The sequence below is a fragment of the Haliotis rubra genome, unplaced genomic scaffold (genome assembly GCF_003918875.1).
Source record: "Haliotis rubra isolate DU_JTF1 unplaced genomic scaffold, ASM391887v1 Scf373, whole genome shotgun sequence".
Lineage (NCBI taxonomy): Eukaryota > Metazoa > Mollusca > Gastropoda > Lepetellida > Haliotidae > Haliotis > Haliotis rubra.
In genome coordinates, this window is record NW_025767050.1 from 285,889 (window position 1) to 312,552 (window position 26,664).

At 39.8% G+C, this 26,664-nt stretch overlaps 2 protein-coding genes across 5 annotated transcripts in view; one reads left to right on the forward strand and one right to left on the reverse strand.

Moving 5' to 3' along the window:
• Nucleotides 1-16,145, reverse strand: part of LOC124286036 (inositol polyphosphate 5-phosphatase K-like) — a 29,988-nt gene extending 13,843 nt beyond the window's left edge. Inside the window, 5 exon segments of the mRNA XM_046722353.1 lie at nt 9,959-9,970; nt 9,972-10,076; nt 10,386-10,479; nt 12,349-12,453; nt 15,877-16,145. Of these exon segments, the coding sequence (XP_046578309.1) occupies nt 9,959-9,970; nt 9,972-10,076; nt 10,386-10,479; nt 12,349-12,453; nt 15,877-15,908 (348 nt within the window). The 5' untranslated portion in view covers nt 15,909-16,145.
• A 159-nt stretch (nt 16,146-16,304) lies between these two features.
• On the forward strand, nt 16,305-24,977 carry LOC124286037 (RPA-interacting protein-like). 4 transcript variants are annotated; one of them, XM_046722355.1, is made up of 9 exons: nt 16,305-16,600; nt 17,001-17,102; nt 18,150-18,332; nt 18,987-19,065; nt 19,265-19,385; nt 20,540-20,603; nt 21,359-21,496; nt 24,134-24,239; nt 24,966-24,977. In XM_046722355.1, the coding sequence occupies exons 2-8, from the start codon at nt 17,022-17,024 to the stop codon at nt 24,161-24,163; spliced, it is 696 nt and encodes a 231-aa protein (XP_046578311.1). In that variant the 5' UTR covers nt 16,305-16,600; nt 17,001-17,021; the 3' UTR covers nt 24,164-24,239; nt 24,966-24,977. The 4 variants fall into 4 exon arrangements, with proteins under 4 accessions (XP_046578311.1, XP_046578310.1, XP_046578312.1 ...); XM_046722354.1 differs by lacking the exon at nt 24,966-24,977 and adding an exon at nt 24,276-24,959 and having other exon boundaries at nt 24,134-24,236; XM_046722356.1 differs by lacking the exon at nt 24,966-24,977 and adding an exon at nt 24,276-24,959 and having other exon boundaries at nt 17,006-17,102; nt 24,134-24,236.
• Nucleotides 24,978-26,664: the final 1,687 nt, after the last annotated feature.

The following is a 26,664-nucleotide window of genomic DNA, read 5'->3' on the forward strand; positions in this document are numbered from 1 at the left end:
GACTGCTGTCAATTCCAGCACATTGATGTGCAGGTTGTAACTTCGGTAGGGATGTATCTGGCTGGACTGAGAGCGACGGTGTCTCCAGGGGGAGTCCCTCGGAGAGACGCCTGACGTCTGTCCATCTGACTGTGTGAGGTTGACAATTCAGCACAGTTTCGTAAGAGTGACCAGACTCAACTGTTATTCTAAAACTCTGATGAGCCAGTCGCCTTGGTACGGGTGACAACACCGGCACTAGCTGCGATCTGGCTATCTGGGCTGTAATAAACCTCAATTTGGTGAACACCCTTGGCGCCATAATGTAGCCTAAGGGGAGCACACGAAACTGGTAGCACGTCGAAGAAGAACCGAAGGTAAATCTTGAAATCAGGGTGCAATAGACAAGGAGGTACGCGACCTTTAGGTCGATTGACGTGCGCCAATCCCCTGTCTCGACAGATGAGATCACCGAGATCATCTTGAAGGACAGTACCTCTATTAATTTGTTCAGCTCTCAGATGAGAATGGGTCTGAACATTCCGTTTTTAATGGCAACAAGGAAATAAATGGAGTCAAACCCCACATTTTCCTGACCATTGGAAACCACCTTGATGGTTGCTTTGCCCCGCAGAGACTGGATCTCGGCACGGAGTATTTTCGCCGTCTCCAGGAAGCCGACACTGGTGTGTCACACTTCTACCGGGGTTTGTAGCAGAATACAGTAAACCCCTGCAGTCGGCAACATAACGTTTGCTGGTGTCTGGGCACCTGAGGGATTAACGAGAAGCTTGACAGACTTCCGTATTTCTCGAAACAGTCCCTAGTCAGATGAGAGTTGACCTCCGTCAGATGCCGCCGATGAAAAATCACCGGCACTCTTTCCCCTTTCCAACAGCTCCCTCAGCAGAGCTGAGAGATGCGCCGAGTGGAGCACACAGCTCCTTGAGCTGTTAAGGGGAAACAACGGCAGACTGACGGTAGAGTGTGAGGCCTTGTCCCAGATGCCTTGCTGGAAGCAGGCTTCCCGCCGGGAGGCGAACTCTAACGGTTCGGGTATTCGACACGGACAACACCTGAGACAACACCTGAGGCAACACAGCCGCGATTCTATCTCGCACTTGCCTCAGGAACGAACCTACTCAGTGTTAAGTTCAAAGTAGCGAAAAGAGCCGAAGCTCAAATCGACTTGTCCTCTGTACGAGCCTAAACCCCGGTTCCGAGGGGTATCCCAAGCACTCAGACAGACCTCGGAGCGTCGAGATGACCGCAGCGCCCTACCAGTGCCGAAGCCCAGAACATCCGCGGAGACAAAGCTCGGCGGTTCTAGACCGAACCCCGATCCCGAGACACGTAGGAGTAGCCTGATACAAAAGGGTTCCCCCAGTACTGTCTCCAAAAGCGCACTGAGCATATAGTCAAACATAGCCTATAGCGATATATAAATAGATATACCATATATATATAAGTGCTCGGGTCGGATGTTCGACAATGCAGGGTTCCCCTGGTGTACACGGGTAGACCTCGGTGCGTCAAGGTGATCGGTAGCTCCATCACACTCAACAGCCTCTTGGCCAGGGCGAAGATAGACATCAGTCCGAGACCTGAGCTAACAGCGCTGGGGATCTGCTCCGTACCGGGGCCAAAGCCCAGGTCGGTGCTAGTCCGACCCCCGGTCCCGAGACACATGGGAGTAGCCTGGCAATGCAGGGTTCCCCTGGTGTACACAGGCAGACCTCGGAGCGTCGAGGTGATCGGCAGCTCGGTAGCTCCAACACACTCAACAGCCTCCTGGCCTGGGCGTCGATAGACATCAGGCCGAGACCTGAGCTACCGGCACCAGGGATCTGCGCCCGAAGCCCGGGTTGGTGCTAGCCCTCAGGTTCAGAGCGTCCCCTGAGCAGAAACTCGGGTCCGATCGTCCCCGGGAGGTCGGACCCTTCCCAGAGCCGGAGCTCGGGGCGGGACCTCCCCCAAAAGATGCGCCGATGTAATCTCTACCCGTAGACTGAGTACCAATCTCCTCTCGGAGTCTGGAAACCACGTCTGAGATAAGAGACGTGCACCGACGATCTCCGCTGCTGGTATAAGTAAGAAATCAATCGTTAGTGTAGCAACATTGTTTGTGGGGGGAGGAGTAGGCGTGGGGACGATAAAGGGATTTCCTTAGAAACCTTTCATCAAAAATTATCCCCAGCCTGAAGCAGATTAGTGAAAAATGTAATTTTTGGAGTAAAATTGATATTTTATACTTATCCTGACTCATGCTCTTTTTGCTTGTCTTCTTCTTCTTGCGAACATAGTGGAACACTTGTATCTCCCTAATTGAAGCTCCCTTCAATTTAAAATCACTAATTAGTATTCACCACAAATTACCTCCTTTCCACAAGCGCGTGAACGAGGGCGCCACCTCTACCCATGTGCCTCACTCTCTCCATATACTGAGCCCAACATTTGAATTTACAGGAAATCCAAAGTGTTATTTGGGAGGATGGGAGGGCTGACCTCATGAGTCAGGATAAGTATAAAATATCAATTTTACTCCAAAAATTACATATTTTTCCTTATCCTGACTCATGCTCTTTGCTTGTAGCATCCCTACGGAATGGAGGTGGGAATATCTAATACTTTGGATTTTTAATAATTAGTGATTTGAACTGTGATGATTGTAATAACCCTATGGGAACTTCATAAAGGCACTGAATTGATGAATTCCTGCTGCTAACTTATCAGCTGCCATATAAAAGGTTATTACCATGTACTTATTATGATAAAGTATATATAACATTAATACAATGCTTAAGACTAATAGACTTAAGCTTGTTAATATGCTAGTATAAACTCCTTAGAGTTTGTTAGCTAAAATACTTTAAGATATAACATAGTGCTAAGCTTAAGATATGATTAAACTTAAGCTAATTATATAATAGCAAACTCTTTAGAGTTTGTTAGTTAATATACTTATATGATATAGATATAATGCTGAGCTTAAGATATGAATAAGCTTTTAGCTACATATATAATAGCAAAAACTCTGTAGAGTTTGTTAGCTAATATATTTTTATAATATGAGTATAGTACTGTGCTTAAGCTATAATTAACTTAAGCTACATATATAATAGCCAAACTCTGTAGAGTTTGTTAGCTAATATATATTTATAATATTAGTATAGTACTGAGCTTAAGATATAATTAACTTAAGCTACATATATATAGCAAAACTCTGTAGGGTTTTGTTAGCTAATATATTTTTACAATATGAGTATAGTAGTGTGCTTAAGATATAATTAACTTAAGCTACATATATAATAGCAAAACTCCGTAGAGTTTGTTAGCTAATATATTTTACAATATGAGTATAGTAGTGTGCTTAAGATATAATGAACTTAAGCAACATATATAATAGCAAAACTCCGTGAGAGTTTGTTAGCTAATATATTTTACAATATGAGTATAGTATTGTGCTTAAGATATTATTAACTTAAGCTACATATATAATAGCCAAAAAACTCTGTAGAGTTTATTAGCTAATATGTTTATAGTGTAACCATAGTACTAAGCTTATAGTACTGAGCTTAAGTTATGATGAAACTTAAGCTATATATATATAATAACAAAACTCCGTCAGAAGTTTTGTTAGCTATAATACCTTTATAATGTAACCATACTGCTTAAGATATGATGAAAACTTAAGCTAATTGTATAATGTGAAAACAACCCTTTAGAGTTTGTTAGCTATGATATAAACCTAGTATTGAGCTTATGAAGGAAAACTTAAGCTACATATATAATAGCAAGAACTCCGTAGAGTTTGTTAGCTAATACATGTTATAATGTAACTATAAAGCTTAAAATATGATGAAACTTAAAGCGAGAAATATATAATAGCAAAACCCTCTTTTTAGAGTTTTGATAGCTAATATACCTATATGATATAAACATAGTACTGCTTTAAGATATGAATAAGCTTAAGTTACATATATAATAGCTAAAACTCTGTAGAGTTTGTTAGCTAATACATGTTATAATATAACCATATTGCTTAGAAATATGATGATACTTAAGCCAAATAGCAAAAACTCTTTAGAGTTTGTTAGCTAATCTACTTATATGATATAAACATAGTACTAAGCTTAAGATATGAATAAGCTTAAGCTACCTATATAATAGCAAAACTCCTTAGAGTTTGTTAGCCAATATATTTTAATAATATGAGTATAGTACTATGCTTAAGGTATAATTAGCTTAAGTTACCTATATAATAGTAAAACTCAGTAGAGTTTGTTAGCTTAATTAACTTAAGCTATGTATAAAATAGCCAAAAACTCTGTAGAGTTTGTTAGCTGATGCATTTATCATGTAACCATAATATTACTCTTAAGATATGAATAACTTAAGGTAAATATATATAATAACAAACTCTGTAGAGTTGTTAACTTATATATTGTATGATGTAATAATCATAGTACTGTGATGATAAAAGGAACTTAAGTAAATTATATATAGCATGAAGCTATTTAGTATTGTTATAAGATAAGTAAAAATCTGTTAGATTGACTTATCTTCTCGAGGAACTGTCAGCTGTTGTGCGAGGACCATGGGATCAATTGGTGTATACCTGAGACGTCCTCGGTGGTGATATCTCTCAGATAATGGTTTTGCAACCACCATATCGGATCTCCAGAAATAAACCCTCCAATATTTCAATCACATTTCGTGGAACAATTGTAGAAGTTAAGCTATAATATCATGAGTATTAAGCTCATGGAGGGTCGGAATAGGTCCATCCGCATATGCACGTAGTATGACAGTTCTGATCCAAATGGAGATATAGTACATGAGACTTCTCTCTCTCAAGTAAGTTGATGATAGAGGAAATAATCTGTTGCATTTTTTCCTCCTGTTTGGTTTGGTGGAGATAAATTTACAGTGCTCTTGCTGGCCATCTTGATAGAATCATCGTATCATGGGGTCCAAGTATGTCATCCAGCGTGTTCATAAACCTCACTTGTGAGGTGTTGGAGCACTATATTCATATCCCCAGGTTGGGCGTGAAATTTCCGTTTATTCTCCAAACAGAAGTTTAGTAGGTTTACTAACCATCTAGTTGTGTTAGTCGCTTGATGAAATTCAGCTGTAGTCTGAAGCGCTGTGGATTTAGATCCACTTGTATCTTTCGCTCTAGGTAATTCGCTCGCGAAGTCCTTGACGATGTAGGTGCACAACCAGGTGTGTCTGTCCTCGTTGAACTTTATGTAAAATCGCCTGACTGCCGATCCCTCGCCTTAACTTGACAGGGGAGGTCTCTATCTTGAAGAAAGGCAGTCTAATCATGAATGTTCAGGTTAACTGGACTGTAATGAGGCTTGCTCGATTTCACTGATATATAGTTGTCACTTCAGACGTAAGTCTTGAACTGTGAATAGAGATCGACCTCTGTGTAGGTCGTTGTCCCTCATGGTCCAATCAGAACAAGGCATTTTGATTCTGTATAATACCCGCTGTGATGTCACCGGTGTAGCGGAAAAAACCCACCTTGAATAAATTCTTGTCGCCGTTGATATTAGCATAAACGCCGGTCTTCACCGTAGCTTCCCGGTTATCCGAAAGTGACCACGTGTTTCGAGGGTTAATGGTAACCGCCGCTGAAACCTCCGGCGCAAATATCTCGCTCTGTAATTTTATGCTGGGTAGGTTATTTTCCTGGTTGTCGTGAAAGTAATTTCAGTTTTGAATATAATTCGACTTCCTTATATATAAGGGTATAAACAACTTGCAAGTTGTGAGCTTGTAGACTGTATACATGAATGTATCGTCATAATTGTAGAATTAACGTTGAACTTGTTGTACATATTTCTTCTCAGAAACTTTGACGATTAAGAGTTATACTCGCTGTAACAAGGCTGCTGTTCAATTTCGATATTGAATTGTCTGCAGATATGCGTAATGGTCACGCATGTAGATAATCGTATCGTCGTCCGGGATTGTATATTAGCAATTTATCGCGAATAGTTGATTTCTGTGAAGATCTATGAAATGTCGCTGACTAATAATACAGCGACGTTCTGTGTTGTAAATAGCCTGAGCAATTATCTTCACAGTAGGCTTATAGGCGGCATCTGGCATACAGTTGATAATCAACTTATGCACGCCTTGAACGGACTGACGAGTAGCTATATATGACGAAAGTGGCTAGTATATGGAAACCTTGGAGGAGACTTCCTCGGTGAACGCCGAGACTCCGAAGTTCTCAAGTATCCCCTTCTAGATCTTCTGGGTGAAGTAGACTTGGAGCCACTTAGCCTTAGCCTCTAACCATCGCTGAAGGTGTCGAAGTCAAAGCCCGATTAGTATATATATATATATATATAAATATATATATGAGCTTGTTTCGCGGAACAGCCTCTGTGTTTAACAGGATGTGGGATCGGTGGCTTGCCTAAGCATGGCCGCATGGATCATCTTATCATATTCAGAAGTCGTGGTTACGAAGTCTGGTGATAAGTGTCTAATTGATCGCTCTAGATCTATTTAGGCCAGCTTTAACACACGCCTCGCCATGGATTCAACAGAACCAATATACGATTGTAGTTCTTATACTTGATATCGATGATCAACTTGTCTATGGGTTGATCTTCTCGGAGACTTGTGAGGGGAACGTTGATAGTTTCGCCAAGCTCTTGTATAGTCCCTCGATGTCCTTCTAGATGATGATGATCTGGATTCAGGTGTCTTCCAGCGATGCCTTCGCGAAGCTTCCTCTCTGCGTCCGGTCCGGGGAACGACGATATGACCTTCGAAGGCTTCCGTGATGTCTGATGGTCGAGTCCACATCTAGGGATGAAACCGCATAAGGTGATGATCTATCCTGCCTTCAGCGAAGTCCTTCGAAGGCTGTACATCTAGGTTCTTTCCGCCGAAGGCTGTACATCTAGGTCCTTTCCGCCGCCGAAGGCCTTCGGCGAAGAGCTGTACATCTAGGTCCTTCGTCAAGGTGGTCCGTGACTTCCTTCGCGAAGGTGACATCGTCCTGGCTGCTACGCTGGACGGGGGTGCCTCTGGGGTGCTGTCACGTTGGAGCCTTCGGTTGTTCGGACCCTGCTACCGCGAGATATTGGTCCTCCATGATGTTCATAATTTGTCGCATCATGTCTTCTGGGATGGTCTGCGGCGAAGGTCGCCGGTGCTTTATCTGGCGGTGTTAATGGAGGGTCCACCGGAAAATCGTCCGACATCAGTGTAGAGGCATCAGGCTGCATGGTGATCTCTGCTGATGTCGTTGTAGCTGTCCCCGGTCGCTTCTTGTGGCGTCGCCGGGGATGATGATCAGCTGATCATCGTAGAGGTCCAGGTCATCGGCTGGAACAATCTCGGTGAGAAAGTCCTAGTAGACTTCGTTGATTTTCCCTCAGAGGTCGGACGCTGCCCTGGGTGCGCGACGCCTGCGTTGAGTGTTGGTAATGATGGGACCCTCAGGACGATCATCGCGATATCTCGCGTTGGTACATCAGGCTGCATGCTGATCTGTGCCGACATCGGTCAATCTTTGATGTACATCCGTATGATGACCGGCTGATCATCATACAGGCCCAAACTTCGATGGGGAACGGTCTCGGTTGTTGAGATGTAGTAGAAAAACCCTCTAGTCTTCTGCTGCGGACGATGGGATGTCTGGGGAAGCAGAATGCTTCTTGAGATGGCGGACTACGCCCCACACCTCTCCACCACTCTAGCGGAACACCACACGGGGGAGTCGGCCAACAGCAGTAGACTGGCGAGGGGTTCCGTATCAGTCATACTAGACTCTGCATACGCGACCTATCTGCTGTAAAGTGCCAAACGCAAAGTAAATATTAATAAAGAGGTAGAATTGGATAAATTAGTACCGCAACTGCAATGTGAATATAATAAACATGGCGACATCATATTAAAGGTGGATCAGCAGCAGCATAAAAACGTAATCTGCAATAGTACAGAATTTTCATCAACGTAATCCACTGAAACAAACACAGCGTCCGTGAATAAACTGTAGAAAAACGACTAAATATCAATATATAATCGTTGAAGGATACTAGCTAAACCTCTATAGATGTCTATACGAGGTAACTAACTAAATATAATCAAAGGATATAGTGTGTCGGGAGACACAGGCGCTCTCACGTCCAGCTCACTGGGCGAAGAAGGAGAGAGTGAGGCACATGGGTAGAGGTGGCGCCCTCGTTCCCGAGCTTGTGGAAAGGAGGTAACTCGTGGTGAATACTAATTAGTGATTTTAAATTGAAGGGAGCTTCAATTAGGGAGATACAAGTGTTCCACTATGTTCGCAAGAAGAAGAAGACAAGCAAAAAGAGCATGAGTCAGGATAAGGAAAAATACATAAAATCTGCGTGCCTGAAAGAATGCGCGTTAGGCGCAGAAACCCAGGCAAAAAAAACAACAAAACAAACACAACCTCGGCCACTATGAGCCATGTTGTGTATAAACGTATGAAATGTGTATGTGTAACATAACACAACATAACGTAACAGGAATATTGATGCAAGGGCACTTATTATGAACATCCTTAATCGTCGTGAGGGTCCTCGGGTAAACACCAGAGGCACACCTTATGACCATCCTGTCGCGGTAGTGTGCACGGCACAACGCACAGGGCTTAAACTGCAGCAAACAGAACCGCGCCAGTGTTACTAACAGGAACTGTGAAGCAGCAAACATATAAACACAAGTAAATAGCAATAAATAACACGCATGGGCGATATTTAAATGCTACAAGCTGCAGCCATTTAAATACTAAACATACAATGCAAATCAGAAAAAAGGCTAGCCGCACCTGCGTGTACATACTAGTGAGTAAAGTGGAGTGATATGAAATGAATACTACCAAAATTACTCAACAACGACTTACCACAAATTTGCTGAAAAGAGAGAGAATTTAGGCAAGCCTACCATATAATATGCAAACATAATATATGAACTCCCTACTACAAGCTACCAAGAACATGTAGCAAGGAAACCACGATCGCACGGTCCATCCTATGAAGTCCATCTAATGCCCGTGCGTAAAGAAAGGAACCATACATACAGATTGAGACTCTTTTACACTCATCGTATCGGTAGGAGAGCAAACTCAAAACGAACACCACGCACGTCTATTCAACAGAACGACATCATGAAATGTGAGGTACGAGGTCGACGGCGAGAGTTACCTGCTCTTGGCTGTAGGGGGTCCGGTGGGGCGCTGTAGGGGTGGTCTCACAAGACAAAACGAGTTGGGTTTTTTGTAAATATTTTATTAAAAAATATAGTTACAACTGTCGTAGGATTTAAAATGGACATTTTAATGCTTATATGTACCCCAAGGAGGACTTCTTCTGAAAAAAACTGTAAATAGCAAAAGGCACCACTTTAGGTTCTGTTTGATATATCTACCAATTTTTGTTAAAAAAAATTTGTACGGTTTAAGAGTTATGCTCTGGAAACAAAATGATTAAGGACGGACGGACAGACGGACAAGACGTCTATATCCCCCTGCATTACATGCTGGGGGAATAACAATACTCCCTCACTGAATGAAATCATTGAATTATATCCTGATCAAGCAGAAACTGATCTACACTTGTAATAAATGTTTCAGTGAAGGGAGTGGGGTGGAAAATAATTCACTTACAACTTTTCTAAGCAAGCCAAAATTATGTTGGAGGTGACAAATAGCACAGATGTTCCTGCTTGGAGCAATCCACAAGCACAGGAATAATGACAGACCAAGAATCAGGTAGATAATACTCTTCACAAAGGAGTGTGCACAGTGTGTGAGTGAGGTTGTATTCTGCTTTTAAATATATTTCAACAATACCAAAGTAGGGACAACAGATATGGACTTCACACAATTTACTATGAGGATAATCAAACTGGGGTCTTCCCAGTGATGGCCAACTCCTTTAACCATTGGTGATGACAACACAAGAAGTCAGCCACCTACCCACCATCCCCCCAAAGCCTGTTTTGGTAGCTTCAGCTTCGATGCTGGTGATATAAGGCAGCAGGGTTCTCTTCGCAAACACAATGGTCATCACACCACGCATCCTACGAACTTTCAACTGAAAATTTTAGAAGATTATCATGCATAATCAGATTTTATACAATGCTACAACAAATCTCCAAGATTAAAACATAATACAGACAATATGTGTTTTGTTAGTGAGGACGGAGTGGTTGTTCCTTTGACACAGTTTAATCGGCTCCGCAAAACATACATGCGACATCATGACATAATGGCAAGTACACAACCGGTGACGTCAAACTCATTTACAAAAAAAATCACTGCTTCTGTATACATGTATCATTTCTATCCTGGTCAAACACATGTAATATTTGTGAGTGTAAGGTTAAACAATAAACCAACCTACCCTGACATATCCTCTACTTCCGAGACAGGCGGTGAGTGCTTTGCTCCATGGGTGTTCCTCCAAACTAAGGTCTTGCACGTCAATCTCCTGCAGACTGCCCCACACAAGAGAACAACATACATGAGGAGACAAACAGTATATAGGTTGTGTTACATTGTCCTACTTACATGTCTTTGGAAAATGTTGCAACCAAAATGATAATAACAAGAAGACAAAGTCATCAATATCCCCTGCAATGGCAAAATACTCTTCATGAATACCTGTATGTCTACTAGTTATGATTATGTCAAATGTTTTCGCGTGAACATAACAAGTGGAAGGAGAGAGTTGATAGGTTTTAAAGTTCTGCTCCAGAAAAGAGCACCAATACCAAATTCAGTCATAGTCAAACTTGTTGCCACGGAAATGCAAAAATATTTTATTCAGAAATCCAAAACTACCAAAAGGCACCAGTTCACTACCAGACCTATCTATGTGCCAAGTTTGGAGAAAAATTAATAAACGGTTTAACCGTTTTACTGTTCTGATCCGGAAAAGAGCACCAACACAAATTTCAATAGAAGTCAAACTTATTGCCATGGAAATGCAAAATACATTGTATTCAGAAATCCAAAACTACCAAAAGGCACCAGTTCACCACCAGACCTATCTTTGTGCAAAGTTTTGTGAACAAATACTGAAGGGTTTTTGAAGTTGAGCTCCGGAAAAGACGAATGTGCACAGAAGGACGGACCATCTGCCGACAGGGTTTTACATGGCGCGTGATTCCTGCGTATTTGACGCAACAATTTTGTAAACAACTTTCAAAATATTATCATGCGAGTCAAGTTTGACGCAAGTTTTATGGGTGGCCCTCACAATTCAGTTCAATAAAATCGATTTGATAAGCAAAATGTGATATTGTTCGATGATAGTTTGACTTTTACAGAGCTGTCAGATTGTTCCAGAGAACTCAGAGGAGACAGTAATCCTGGCTGTGTGAATTGAACAATGCTGTAGTTTCATTTGGTGGTGGGGCGGTGGGGTAGCCTAATGGTTAAAGCGTTGGCTCGTCACACCGAAGACCCGGGGGTTTGAATCCCCACATGGGCACAATGTGTGAAGCCCATTTCTGGTGTCCCCCGCCGTGATGTTGCTGGAATATTGCTAAAAGCGGCGTAAAACCAAACTCAGTCAGTCAGTCAGTCATTTGGTGGTGTGACATAGACAGTTACATACTGAGAATGATTACCACAAAGAAATAATAAAAGTTTCATATTTAAATTACTCCCAAAAATAAATATTGTGAGTCACCATGACTCCCATTTTCAAAAGTCTGTGTAAAACCCTGTGCCGAGGATAATTAATACCATGAACATGATTCCAGATCATTTGTGTTAACATCAACTACATGAACTTTCCAATATTATATCAGTGAATGAAGTTTGTTACTTTGTCAACACTGTTATCCATACTCACTGTACAGTTATCTGATAGGTCAGGTACTTTGAGAGTCCAGGCAATATGGCTGACAGACCTACACATGATGAAGGATGTGATATGTTTAACTTACAGCCGGATGACTCAAGATACCCTGTGATAACAAGCTACTAGTTTATTGCCTTCCATGTTAGGCAGACATTGCGACTCTACGACCCTAGGGCACTATCCTGCTAATGAGTACACATTTTAGGAAAACTTCTCCTTCAAGATATTCACATGATTCAGCAGCATTGTTTAACATAACATCAACATCAATGAAACATCAACTGAAATTGACCTATAGCTGGAAGGCAGAATGGCCATAATGGCCTTGATCATGTTGACAAGACTGTAGAAATAAATTGTAAATTCCATGGCCATGGACTACTGTATTAATATTGTCTGATGAGATGGAAGGATTCATGTTGACTGAAACTTGAAAGTTTATAACCTTGAAACATGTCAACACTATTCTACTATTGAACATAAGCGTTTAACTTACCCAATACAATACAGGTCTGGGTGCTTGGAATTCTGAAGGTCAAGGACATCTGTAAAGTCCAAATCAGGCTTGGATCCTCCAACATTCCAGGTACACAGGTAAAGTCTAAATGAAATATGTTGCCTTGGATACAAGAACAATTCTAAATGTTGAAATACACTAAACTACAACACCATCTGATCATCAATGGGAAATAATCAGGCATTGTCTTGATCATACACATGAATGATGTCATGATGCTACTAGCTTCCTGGGATTATATTGTTTATGTACTCTTGCCATAAAACTTTACCATTCTATGGCAAAAGCATTTGAAGGTTGTCTCAATTTTAAAAAGAAACAAGCATTAAGATGAAGTTAAATGTCAACAAAAACATTATCTTGTTCTTTAGTTGTTCAAACACTCATATTTTCAAGACTGACTTTGACCTTGACATGCATGTCATAGTGTATGAAAAATGCAAAACTAGTACTAAAGAAATTGCTTATTGAAAAACATTCAAGGGAGGTCTTGAAAGTCTATGAAGAAAATCCAGTGAACCGTTCTTAAAATATCTTGCTGACAATTCAGGTTAACATTCTGAAATCTTCATAGTGTCGTCGTGACCCTAAAAATTATGTGAAGGTCACCAAAATTGACTGGGCCCTGGGCCTTCCCTAGATGAAGCTTGGTGTCAAATATGAAGAAAATCCACTGAATATTTTTTTGCGATATCTCGCTGACTATCTTTAAGGTCACATGCAACGTAAAACACAACTTTGCAGATTCTGATACCTTTCGGTATGGACATACCAAAACAAATCATCAAAAATGCAAATTGAACTTATAAAATTGAAAAATAACGCGATGAAAGAAAACGTGCGAAATTGTAGTTCAAACGATTCACTAACTTGAAGTGGTTTCAACAGTTGGGCTGCGCTCATAGCACATGCGCAGTGAAATAGGTTCGCGCAGCTTGGAAGCGGGTTGTCCGCTGAATATTCGGTGAAGGCTTTGGTGTGAGCTATTTTTCTAATGTTTTGTTGATATTTCACAGGCGCGAGCTTTTTATATGTTATAACAGTAGATTACCGATTTAACTGTTTATATAATTTCATTTGTCTATTTCACCACATGTTCTTCTTAACGAGTCACTTTCTCAGTTCGATACTTAAAAGCAATGTCATTATTTAGCGTCGACAGGATTTCTAACTGTGATATAGATATGTCGTTGTCACAGACAAAACTCAATGTCTGTATTATTGGCACCTATGTGTCTGCCTGCCCGTCTGCTAATGACAATATTCAATACACAATTTCAATCACTGACCACATGCAATTTGAACTTAACACCTATCAGGCTATACACCATAAACAAAACGCATTGATTTATGGCCCGAGTTCGGTCTCCGTCACATTATGTAATTACACAGACAGGCAGGTGTGATACTTGTACACATGACATGTTTTGATGTCTGTTGATTGCAAAATGTTATACAAGAAAAATGAGCATGTATTTACAAAACCCAACATCTCTATATATACACACACAATGAGCCGTGAGGGCGGCATCTGCAAATGAACCAGCCGTTACACTTGAGTGCACACCCGACCGCTGTGACTGGGTTCGGTATCCCGACTGCTTCGTTTCTTGGGAAGTAAGCCCAAGTACAAAATATTGCACTTTTGATTTGCGATTGTACGCTTATAATTTTGTTTTTATGTTTTTTCATAACCAGCAATGTATATTATATGTCATGAATAAGTGATAATTGTGTTTTAATTATGTTTGATTTTTGGGTTGCATGTGACCTTAAACAATGGTTATCTTAACTAATTTAAACATTTCAATGACAGTGATTGTAAATGTAGTATTATTATTCAGAAATATGTATCAATATATCATAGATATAAAACAATACTGATACACTCAAGTCAATTAAAGATAAACTCATATCAATTAAACATATATATGACATCACTATTTTAACTGCTTGCACTGGTATACATCGATTTGTTTTGGCTTTAGTTTGGTTTGTGTTGTACACCACACTTAGCAGTATGGTGTCTATCTGTAAATAATTGAGTCTGGACCACACAGTCCAGTGATCAACATCATGAGCATTAATCTACACAGTGTGCGAAATAGTTTCCAAATTTTGCTAGCCGCTCGGGCTAGCTATGCCTGAAAGTTACTAGCCCACAAAATAATTCACTGGCCTGACATTTGAATGTAGAAACTAAGCAAAAGATTGCAAAAAGGTAAAATACCATCAGGATTGGGAAAAGCAGGGGCCATGGGCTATTTTGCACATTAGAATAAAAAATTGCCCCTTAAAATTTTAAAGTTTACCATTGATACAAGGGTTTTGGCCCATTCTAAATGCAGAAAATGGTTAATAATCCTGAAAATGGCCCATTTTCAGAGTTCTCTATCCCAATCCCTGTACCATAAAAAATACATGACCCCATGAACATAATGAAAATTCACTATCCAGTTGGGCCAGTGACTGTGGAGATTTACTGGCCCGACTGGAGTTTTACTAGCCACGGGCTAATGGGCCAGTGGCTATTTCGCACACTGAATCTACGATTCGAAGACATGTGTTAACCATGTCAGTGAACCTGACCATTTGATCCCGTTATTTGCCTCATGATGACAAGCATGGGTTACTGAAGACCAATTCTAACCCAGATCTTCATCATGTTCCAACTGTGTCAATTTGTGTTGGCAGACAAACAGAGTGCTGCATGAATGCCAGCTTGATGACTAAAATTGGGAGTACTGCACTTTACTGGGCGCACATTTTCAGATTAATTAGTGCTGCTGGGGTTCCCTAACCCTAACCCTAAGGATCGTAAAGGGTGCCTAACCCTAACCCTAAGGATCGTAAAGGGTGGCATACCCTTACCCTAACCCTAAGGATCGTAAAGGGTGGCATACCCTTACCCTAACCCTAAGGATCGTAAAGGGTGGCATACCCTTACCCTAACCCTAAGGATCGTAAAGGGTGGCATACCCTTACCCTAACCCTAAGGATCGTAAAGGGTGGCATACCCTTACCCTAAACCTAAGGATCGTAAAGGGAGCAGAGAGGGCTGCGCCCGGTAAAGTGCATTCTAGCCCTAAAATTGATTCATAAATGTAAATGTGTCCAGGGTGTAATTATTTGAACTTTCCGGTAAACATGTCAACAAATTTAATCTCTAACTTTTCAGTTAGCTCGGTGTCAATGTTCATTCCTTCACAATATCGGGTTTTCAAACGCTTCAAGAAACAATCGTTGTTTACTCGCTGATCAAAAAAACAAAAACAACTTAAAACACCTCACTAACTTATAAAGGGCATGTCATCTAAGCAAAAACAAGCCTTCAGAGGATTTACAATGTCTTTGGAGCACAACAGACCTCGTTATTGCGCGAGGAACACAGCAAAACATAAAATGCAACGATAAAGATTACCATCTATTACTTTCATGTACGCTGGTGGCAAGTACTCACACTTTCTGAAAAACACCTAGCGATATACATAGATATGATATACCTACCTCATTTGCTTACAGGGTAATTTCTTGGCCATACTGATGTTATTTCCGCACTCCCCTCAACCATGAAACTGGAATATCCAGATAACGACGGTATAAATGAAGTTCAAACTAATTATAATGGCAAGTAGGGTGTTCTGTACTCAGTGCATTTTAGCGACTGGCATTCTCGCTATATGCTCTATTATATCTTGTTGGCTACAATTATGATGTGGGGACGTTTGCAAGAGAAGTTTGAGCAAACTGTATTTTGAAAGAAGATCCTTGGAAGTACCCATGTGTTCTACGTCATCAGAATGTGTATACTATATGGTTAAATTCCGGACGATATTTACATGCAATATCATAACAGATGTGCCTGGTAAAACGTATCCGGTTCTTCATAATACAACTAGTTTACTCATGACTTATTCGATACTATTAATTATCCTAGTAAATACATTCCTTGAAATAAGTCATCTTTATCAAAATATTTTTACGTCTCTATTTACATAGAAATTCTATGTTGATATGAATCTATGTACTAATAATAAATGTCTTCATAATCAACAGTTGCCCAAATACACTAATAATCATATAATTTGCTGGAAAATACTTTTCTTTCTTCAATGAGAAGACAACTCTTGTGTTTATATACAGACGCGCGAAGTTAAATCAGTGGTGTGGAAGCAGGCAGTTGACGGCCGTACTTCGTCTCACGCTTATACTGTCAGAAATAACTGTTTTGGTTAGTTACAGAACAACTGAATCTTAGTGAGATGTATGTGACCAGCTACATATTGGGAAATGCAGCCATTAATCGATATGATTCTTTATCTCGATACCATTCCTGATTTCTTCGTATATCGATATATTTTTTAACTGTGCATCTAAGTTAAGTTTGCATCTAGGTACATTTTGTCCTTTTGTGGTACGAAATCAGTTTGTCGAATGTGTTTTTTAAATGCAAGAGTTTTGTGTAGTTTGAAGATTCAGTTATTCGGATATGGGAGTGAAAATGAAAGCCTGAGTTTGAATGCCTATCATTACTGTGCTAAAAGAACAACTCTTTGCACTTTTAGATTTTGATTTTGAATCAGTGGGGAGGGGAAGGGAGTTTCCAAGCACTATAATATCTGTTCTTGTAGTGCAGTCACTGAGGTCAAGACATGGCATCTTCCCCACGATCTCTGAAACGCAGAGAAATGTACAAGATTAGAACGCCACCATGGAAGGAGGCGTATAGAAAGGTACGGAAGTTTAGTTTCTTTACCATGTCTACCCATCAAACTATAGTTGACACGTGTCATCATATCCCAGTTGTGTAGATTGATGCACTTGCTGTTGATCACTGGATTGTCTGGTCCAGACTTGAGTATTTACTGTCCACCAACATGTAGCTGGACTATTGCTGAGTGCTGTGTTATACAACAAGCAAACAAACTATAGTGTAAAGAAAGGAGATTATAGAAAGGTACAGTGCCATTACTTGTTCACATGTCAAACTGTTGGTAACAGATTGTCATATTAATACTGCTGCATGGTTTGGGTTTATGAAAGCCTTACAGATGATTATGGGTTCAAACCCAGGTATATGTTGATTATGTTTCTCGGTCTGTCAGCACCACACACCTGCCTGTGGGTTTCACCAAAAGTGGAAAATGTCTGAGACCTGCATCATTTTGAGCTTTAGAAGACAAACCATGATGCATCTGGAAGAGTACTCAAAGCTACATTAAAGTCCAACTCTTGATGTATTAAGTCCCTGTTGTATTCAATATCAACAAACATTGACTTGTGGTGGTTTTGCTAGGTTCCATCCAATATAATTTGCTATTTTTTAGAAAAAGTATTTGGTTCTGGCTGCTGTTAGATGATGAATCCCTTGTTGAAATTATGTTGGTATTGCCATGATTGCACATGTCAGAAATAAACCTAAAATGAGAATCAGTCCTTTGAAACTTTACAGTAGATTACACATGTAACACCATGTGTTGATTATGCCAGACAGGTAAATGCAGCGTGTTGTTTTAAGTACTTATAGAGGTTTTGGGAGACGACTGTTTCTAACTGGTATTGTGTATTCAACACCTGTGAGGTTTGTCATTTGATTTTGGATAAGTCCAGGTGGATTGATAGACCAGGAACATCTGACATTGACATGCCTCTGTGATACATTCAACTGATAGTGAGGGTCATAGGTCAAGGGATCTGGACGCTACATTGTCCAGAAATTTATTAATTCAACTGGTGACCAAATATGTTTCCTACTTAAGTATACTTTTTCCCTATTATAGCGATGTCTGGATCGGTTACGAGGAAGTCGAGAGAAATTGTTTTCCCGTTTCCGCAACATACAACCTGACAGTGAGGGAAAGAACAAGAAAGATGAGTTTATCAAGGACCTGATGACAGATGAGTGGAAATCTCTACAGAGAGACAAGGCATCAGGCAACAGTGCAGATTTAATGGACTTTGATGTACCTATGCTCTTTTCTACTTGGTTTAATACTATTTAAGCTTTTGTCATTCATCATAGTCATGTGGCCTTAAGCATTTTACCTTTTCTGCATCACTTTTACAGCTGAAACTTTTTTTTTCTTTTGCACCTTGCAATGTTTTTTCTCTTGAAAGGCACACAGAGTGAGGGGCAGAAATGACATATTGGCATAGTATTTGGGTGGTTATTGAATCAGAGATAACATAGCAGAATAGGCTGGTTAACATCATTAGGACTGTGATATTGGTTTTCTCTTGAACTGATATTTAGGAGTTTGCTTTGTCATTTACTGTATTATTTCTTAGAAGGGAATAATTATACCCCAAGATATTCTGCTAAGGAGGAATATTATTCCCATAAGATAAGGAATGGAAACCCAACTTTATCCAATTCTTTGGTTCAGTTCGGTTAAACAATGAAGTGTAAAGAGGATGAGAACCCTTTTCATACTAGCACCAGGGAAGAAGAATATCTCAAACTATCCTTCAGTGTATGGTCACAATTTCTAGATGTTAACATGAATGCCAAAGTGAAACATTAGGTTTGTCTAAACAGAATAATCTTCAGCAAACAAATCATTTTGTGAATGATTTTAATGAAACTTAAATGCATTGTCATTTTGTTCCCTTCACAGATGGCTTCTTTTGATGTGAGTGAGGTAGATGAGATGCTGAATTTGTTTGAAGACATTCAGGATGATCTGATTAAAGAAGGTATGTGCATCACATGGACGTTATGTCCTTTTATGTACCTTTGTCAGATATAAGCCATAGAGAGGTGTCATTTGGACAATAGGGATCTGATTTTGTTGTTATATTAGCTGAAATTCATGAACATGTATGATATTACATCATAATAAATTAGCATTTTGATTTGAGATATATAGCAGACAATTGATTGGTTCCATTTCAGAAAGTAAACTGCTATCTGAGTACGAACGTTATGAACTTAGTCTGCAGAGGGAGGAGGAGGTTCTGTGTTCTGCCATTGAGACCCTGTCTACAGAGGATGTTCTCTGCCCAGTGTGTCAGAAGTAGGTGCTAAACAAAACACAACAGAACAAATAGTATCCCATAGTGTCAACAAAACTGCTATTTATTGTCAAACATGTCAGTAGCCTTTTATAAAATCTGTTATTCTAACTTTCATTTTGTAGCTCTGAATCTGTTTTCATTCAAATACAGTCAGACCTCGTTTATCCGAACACTTTGGTTTTTTATTGAATTGTTCGGACAAACGAATCATTCGGATATCTGAATCAGGACCTAGGCGGTCGGCTATATGTGAAAACAAAACAACTAACAATAACATTGAAACATAACTACATCTTTACTTAACATAACATCTTGCATAACATAACAAAAATTACATCGGCTTGAAAAAGTCTTTGGTTGATGATTGTTGACGGACAGAGTTGTTATTCGCTGCTTGGATTTTTAACAACAGCTCCAGGTTTGTGAGGTCGCCAACATTTTCAAATCCATTGCATCCATTGGCTGAATGTGTGCGGTTGTGTTGGGTGGCAGGAAATGGACAGTCACGCTGGTCAGTTTCAGATTTTTACAGTTGTGACAAGCCGCATTGTCAACAAGCAAAATGACCCGCCTTACACGTGACCGCATCTGTCAATCAAAAGACAGCAGCCAATCACGAAACAGCTCTGCTGTCATCCACGCCTTTGTCTTGTTTCTATATCTAGCATACACCTCCGTCTTTATTTATGCTTACTCAATCAACGATTCGAATCAGTGTCAACTCAATGTCAAACTTTAATTGTTTCTTCTCTAATTAACCTACGAGCCCTGTGATAAATATTCAATAAACAATGAATTAACTAGCAGCCAGCACAATGTTTTGACAAGCGGTAGACATGATAGCACTGTTGAGGAGCGGTAAACATCAGACATCTTGCCGACGACAGCCTTGATGTTCGGATATACGAGGCAAATTTGTACATATTTTGCTGTTTTGTTACCAAAATTGACTGTTCGGATACGGAAACCAAACATTCGGATATACGAGGTAAATTGTAACTAGAAAATTTCGTTTTTTGTGAAGAATGTTTCGGGAACCGAGGTATTCGGATATCTGAAGTTCGGGTATACGAGGTCTGAGTGTATGGAGTAGTTGCTAGAGCTATGTAATGGATCACATTGTCAGGATTCTATGTGTAGTGTTTGTTTTCAGACATGTATTGATGCTGAACAAGGGTATTGTGTTCTGCAGCTGTGGATTGAGAATTGATACTGAGGTGAGACACGGAACACCACAAATGTGTTAAGACAGTGCCTGGATATTGACAACACGTACACACGTCCCAGTGGGAGTCACCATTGACCCACGGCAACCTATGCGTAACTTACTGATCATTTTGGTTCATACTGTGAGCCTCAATACAAGTATCTATGCTGCAAAAAGTATTGTATTCTATCTGTACCACATGTGGCATGGATGGCCAAATCTGAGGAGCCACAACTTGCTGTGCAGAGTTGTGTCCCTTACTTATCATTTGGTTAAGGCAGACACTTTGCCCCATGTATGTTTCTCAGTACCAGACACACGCTTATGGGTTCCAACACACTGGGACACAACCTCCTTAATTTGGGCTTTCCTCTCACTCACTCATGGAATAGTTTCAGGCGCAATGTTTTGCTGAAGAACTCTAAAAGAGAAAAGGAAGCCCATCGGCAACTCAGCAAAATATCAGTTACTCACAATATGAGTGTCATATCTGAGCCACAGTATGAGTATTGTTTCTGAGTTGCATTTTTAAACAAAGGTTGTTTTAGACAACTATTTGCTGAGTTGTTTCATGTGCTAATATGGTGTTATCATGACACTTCAGGGGTGGTGGGATAGCTGATCACGCCAAAGACCCATGTTTCGATTATCACCATGGGTACAGTGTCTGAAGTCCATTTCTGGTGTCCCCTGCCATGATATTGCTGGAATATTACTAAAACTAAACTCACTCACTCACTCCTCACACTTGATGATTGCTTTCAGCAAGATTGTCTGAGCCTAAGCAACATCAGCCAGCAGCTGACTGAAGGAATGTCAGAACATACAGCCAAGTGTCCTGACAACCCCAGCTTCCAGGTTATGTCTGGTCTTGGTGCAACTAACCTCCTCATGACATGTCAGGTACAGTCATCATCTTACATCGTCTAGAGTCATGTCATGTACTGCCTGTATCATACATCATCTAACCTCCTCATGACATGTCAGGTACAGTCATCATCTTACATCATCTAGACTCATGTCATGTACTGCCTGTATCATACATCATCTAACCTCCTCATGACATGTCAGGTACAGTCATCATCTTACATCATCTAGACTCATGTCATGTACTGTCTGTATTATACATCATCTAACCTCCTCATGACATGTCACATACAGTCATCATCTTACATCATCTAGACTCATGACATGTACTGCCTGTATTTTACATCATCTGACCTCATGAACAGCTATAATCATTATTATACCAAAGTCTGCTACATTGTGCTAGTTCTCTGAAATTCATTGCAACTTTCTCTTCAGGCATTGAGTATATGTAATTAGAAAGTAGCTGTCTGATTGAGATAAAAAATGTGATTTATCTAACAGGAAACAGTCTGTTATTTCCTGCTTTCTTTTATCGACACTGACTCTTGTTTACAAAACAGTGTAGCATGTCGAGGTTAGCAGTATGGTTGTGTATATTACTTCCTGGTGTTACTTCAGCCACCAGCTGACTTCACAAACAGTTGCCGCTGTGATCTACAGTAGAGTTTCGGAGCATTACACTCAGTGGTACCTGTAGACAGGGTTCATGTTATAGTGTGATCTACAGTAGAGTTTTGGAGCATGACACTCAGTGGTACCTTTAGACAGGGTTCATGTTATGTTGTGAGCTGTGGTGGCTGAGCAGGTTAGGCATCTGACTTTGTGTGCTGGCGATTAGGTGCCTGACTCTGAGGGTGTGGGTTCGAATCCTGGATGGGACTCAACCCAACAGAAGTACTAAAGTCTGTACTTTACTAAGAAAGTGTAATCCCAAATATAACATATGCATGGTCAAGAATAGTTGGGACAATGGGTCATCGCAATGCAAGACCAACTCTCCTCCATCTTGCCTCCTGACATGCAGCAATTCACAGTGCAGGGTAGCAGCCCTAACATGATCCGCTGATGGGTTTGAATCCCAGGATCAACCTGATTATAATTTGTGATTTGTCACCACTGTACAAAGTTTGTGGGTTTCACGAAAGTGGTTAATACCTCGGACATGTTTTTTGGGGGGTTTTAACAGACTGGGCTCACTTGCACAAAACGATTGTATCTCTACAATAGTCGTAACTCTGATTGTAAGGTAATTGTAGGGTCACCCGCCTCTTGCAAAAGCGATTGTAAGCCTACAATAGTTGTAAGTTACAATTGAAACCTACAATAGCCCACTGCCTATTGTAAGTGCCTACATTCGTTGGTAAAAATGGCATCGTACATGGCTGCCGAGGAAGTCTCAGAAAAAATTAAATGTATTTTTAGAGATAGAACATCACATTTGGAGTTATTGACAGAAGGTTAACTCATTTCAAGGTATAGGTTGCCTCGGCATGCCATATTCTCACTTTTGGAGAAAGTTCTGCCACACATCGAACATGGAACCAAGCGTTCACATGCCATTACCCCTGAAACTCAGTTGCTGGTCTACACTTCGTTACCTGAGTAAAGGAGGTTTTTTAGGTGATCTACATGGCGTTCACGAGTCCTCTGTGTCCCGCTCCGTCCATCGGACAATCCGTGTCATAAACAACGTTTTGGACATCAAGTTCAATCCTGACGCAAATAAAGTTAGAATGCAAGACTTCTACAAAATAGCTGAATTCCCCCGCGTTATTGGGGCAATTGATGGTACACTTATTCCCATTAAACGACCACCTGCAGACGAAAAAGTGGCCAACGTTTGTCAGAAAGGCTTCCAATTTAAACACATAATTTAGATAGATAAATAAATAACACACATACACACGTGTAAAATCACATCAGATAATTATCAAATATTGATAACAAAACACATTGGAGCTGGTGATTTTGCAATAATTTCAAAGAGATATCAATAGTTTTTATTTTCAAGCAGTTGTTCAAACTAGTGGTCCCTTAAGTAAAAATAAAGTCTACTGAAATGAAAATAATAATTAATGTTTATATAAGTTTCGGTTTATTCCCATTTTTCTTATCAATGTATAATTTTTTTATTGTGATTTTGATAATCTATAGATTTAGTGATATGCAATGTTTATCAAAATTATCAAATGTATGAATTTAATGTCTCAAATACGATAAAAAAAAGAAAACAATGAATAAAAGTTTTTGACTTTCATAATTATTTGCTGATATTCCCAGATTAGAAAGTGGCCACGAATTCACTCTTCAATTTGGTTACGAATTCACTTAAGGGACTTTAACTCTAAATTGTTGTCTATGTTGCTAAGGATAATCTTATCTTCAGCACAGAAGATTACGATTGTAACTTACAATCGCAATTGTAAAATGAGATGAGTTACAACTGTGCTCTTTGTAAGAGTTGTAAGAGTTACGATCGCGATTGTAATTTCGATTGCAAATGCCTGCAATTGATTGTAGCTATGATCATTTTTGTGCATGTGGGCCCTGGCCATGACAACCTTGAGGTAATTTAGGCCTGAACTATGTTAATTGTAAACATGTATTCATCCATTATCAGAAATAATACAAACCATCACGATGTACTGACAATCATTCCTTTATTTTCAGACATGTGACTTCATGAGCGTTGTAATCTGACAGTGTTCCAGGTCCAGCTCTGTGCCAAAGTGTGATAGAACAATATGTTGTGGCTGTGCCTGACTGCAAAATATCTGTTATGAATAACGTCACAGATCTACTTTACAGATATTTTCCCATTTCTGTTCATATTGTCAATCAAACCATGCCTATTTGTGATGTAAGGAGGCAGACATCACACATTTTTCCACCAGCCAGTCAACCTGAAGAGCTTCTAAGAAGCAAATCTGTCCAGTGAGCTAGGAAATGTGTTGAACCGTATTTCAAGTGATGTTGATCGTTCCATCTAAACTGCTCGAATTGATGACAAAATCCTGTAACAAGGATCAGCTATGTCACTTATTCAGAAGTTCATATTCTACAATATCTGAGCATGTCTCATGTACTGTGTTAGGCATGTGTATCGTCAGCTGTCTCTGGTTTGGTGTTTCCCATCTCTAGTCACCCTAAATACTCCTCAGCTCAGAAATGAAAATTTATCTTATATCCAGTCATTCTCCTGTCAGAATACATAATGTTCTGCTCTGGGAAAGATAAATGAATTTCACTTTTGATATAAAAATACATGCTGAATTGCATTGCTGCCATATTTGAAGACGGGACATTACTCTGCCTGCATCTATGTTTTTCTGTCTTGTATATCAGTTATTGCTTCTTATGTTTATATAACCACCACTAACACCTCCCCACCCCTGCCTCCTCAGATGCTGCACGGGGTGGTGGGGTAGCCTAGTGATTAAAGTGTCCGCTCATCACACCGAAGACCCAGGTTCGATTCTCCACATGGGTACAATGTGTGAAGCCCATTTCTGTTTTCCCCCGCCATGATATTGCTGCAATATTGCTAAAAGAGGCGTAAAACCCTACTCACTCACTCTGATGCTGATCATGGAAATGAGGAGCACTGTTATCGCCTTATAGCCTTAGTATCATCCACTAATATGAAGAACATATGTTCACATTGATTATTTATGATGTATGAATGATATTTCAATGATGGAGGCAGGTTTCTTTGTCACAAGGTATTATATTGTTGTCTGTATCATATTCAGTGGAAAGATGTCATCTGTAAGCATGATAAGAAATACAGCAATGGTAGTGGAACACCAGCTACAATTCACCACCAAGACATTGTCACTTTCAAAACTGTTTCTCTTTCAATATGTTCCCATGTAGTTGAGCTTATTCATGTATTCCAAGTTTACAACATACAGTGATGGGCGTCAGTCAGGCTGTGTAGTATATCTATTATATTATGTTAATTGAGTAAACATTTGCTGTTGTAATCTGCATGAACTCATGCATAAGCTCCCTCGCTCATCTATTCAAGTGAGTGAAATGAATATTAATGTGTTTAAATTTGGAGAACTAGTTGAAAGATTTGAGCAAACAGCTTTCTATATGAAAGTCAGTTCTATGTATTCAAATAAATGCATGTTCTTGTCCCAAGTGCTCCATATTGTCTGGTGAGTTGTCCCATTAGCACATTGACAAGGAAAGTTATGTCATTGAAACTTTTCAGCATGAGAAAGTTCATTTACACAAAGACTGTCTGTACATTTATGTAAATAGAAAAAATTGTTGCAATATATTATTTTCTGCATATAATTATTTTTTCATACTTATTGTTCATGTTGTTTTTTCAATGAAGGATGTGAGTGCATTACAGAGGACAAACAACTTCATTTCAAAGCTTCGTGACCCTCATATTGATGAGGGATTTCATCAAGCACTGTGTTTACAGTTATTTCCAGCTCAGCACTATAAACATGGTCGACTTTGCTCAAGCTTTCGGCATGAATCCTCATATTTGATGTGATGAAGTATGTTGTATGTCATTAGATCTTTAAAATGGTTTAATGGAATTAGATTTTCCTAATGGATATATACTGACTGACCCAAAACATTGTATGCCAAATACAATTTTTAACACACTGATCCAATAATATAGTTAGGTCTTCAGACGAAAGTCTGGAAGACCTACTGTTATTATCCGAATATTCTTATTCTTATTCTTATTATTATTTGTACAAATTTTGTGAAAGCTCTCCTGAACTAACTACTGCGTCGATTTTCATGAAACTTTCAGGGGTGATAGCCTGTGTGCTGAAATTGATACATACTGGAAAAAATCCCGGCTTCCGGTAAGGGCAGACAACCCAAAATGTCAAAATCTTTACACCTCATTATCTCAAAAGCTATTAGAGATAAATTGACCAAATTTTTACTTAATGTAGACAACATCATTCCTCATCGATTCAACGCATAGCGGAAGTTGGCCAGCAGAATAGCTTTTCTGACATTTTGAAAAAACTTAAATTATTGTCGATTTTCGTGTTTTGACGGTGCCTGTGTTTAAAAATCTTCTCCTCCTGAACGGCAAATAGTACAATCTTGTTTGATATATCGTCGTAAAGTCCACACCCCGGACTACATGGAAAGCCCAAGGCATGTCGATATCTTGAATGGTTTTGGAGTTATCGCCCTTGGAAGTTGGCGTA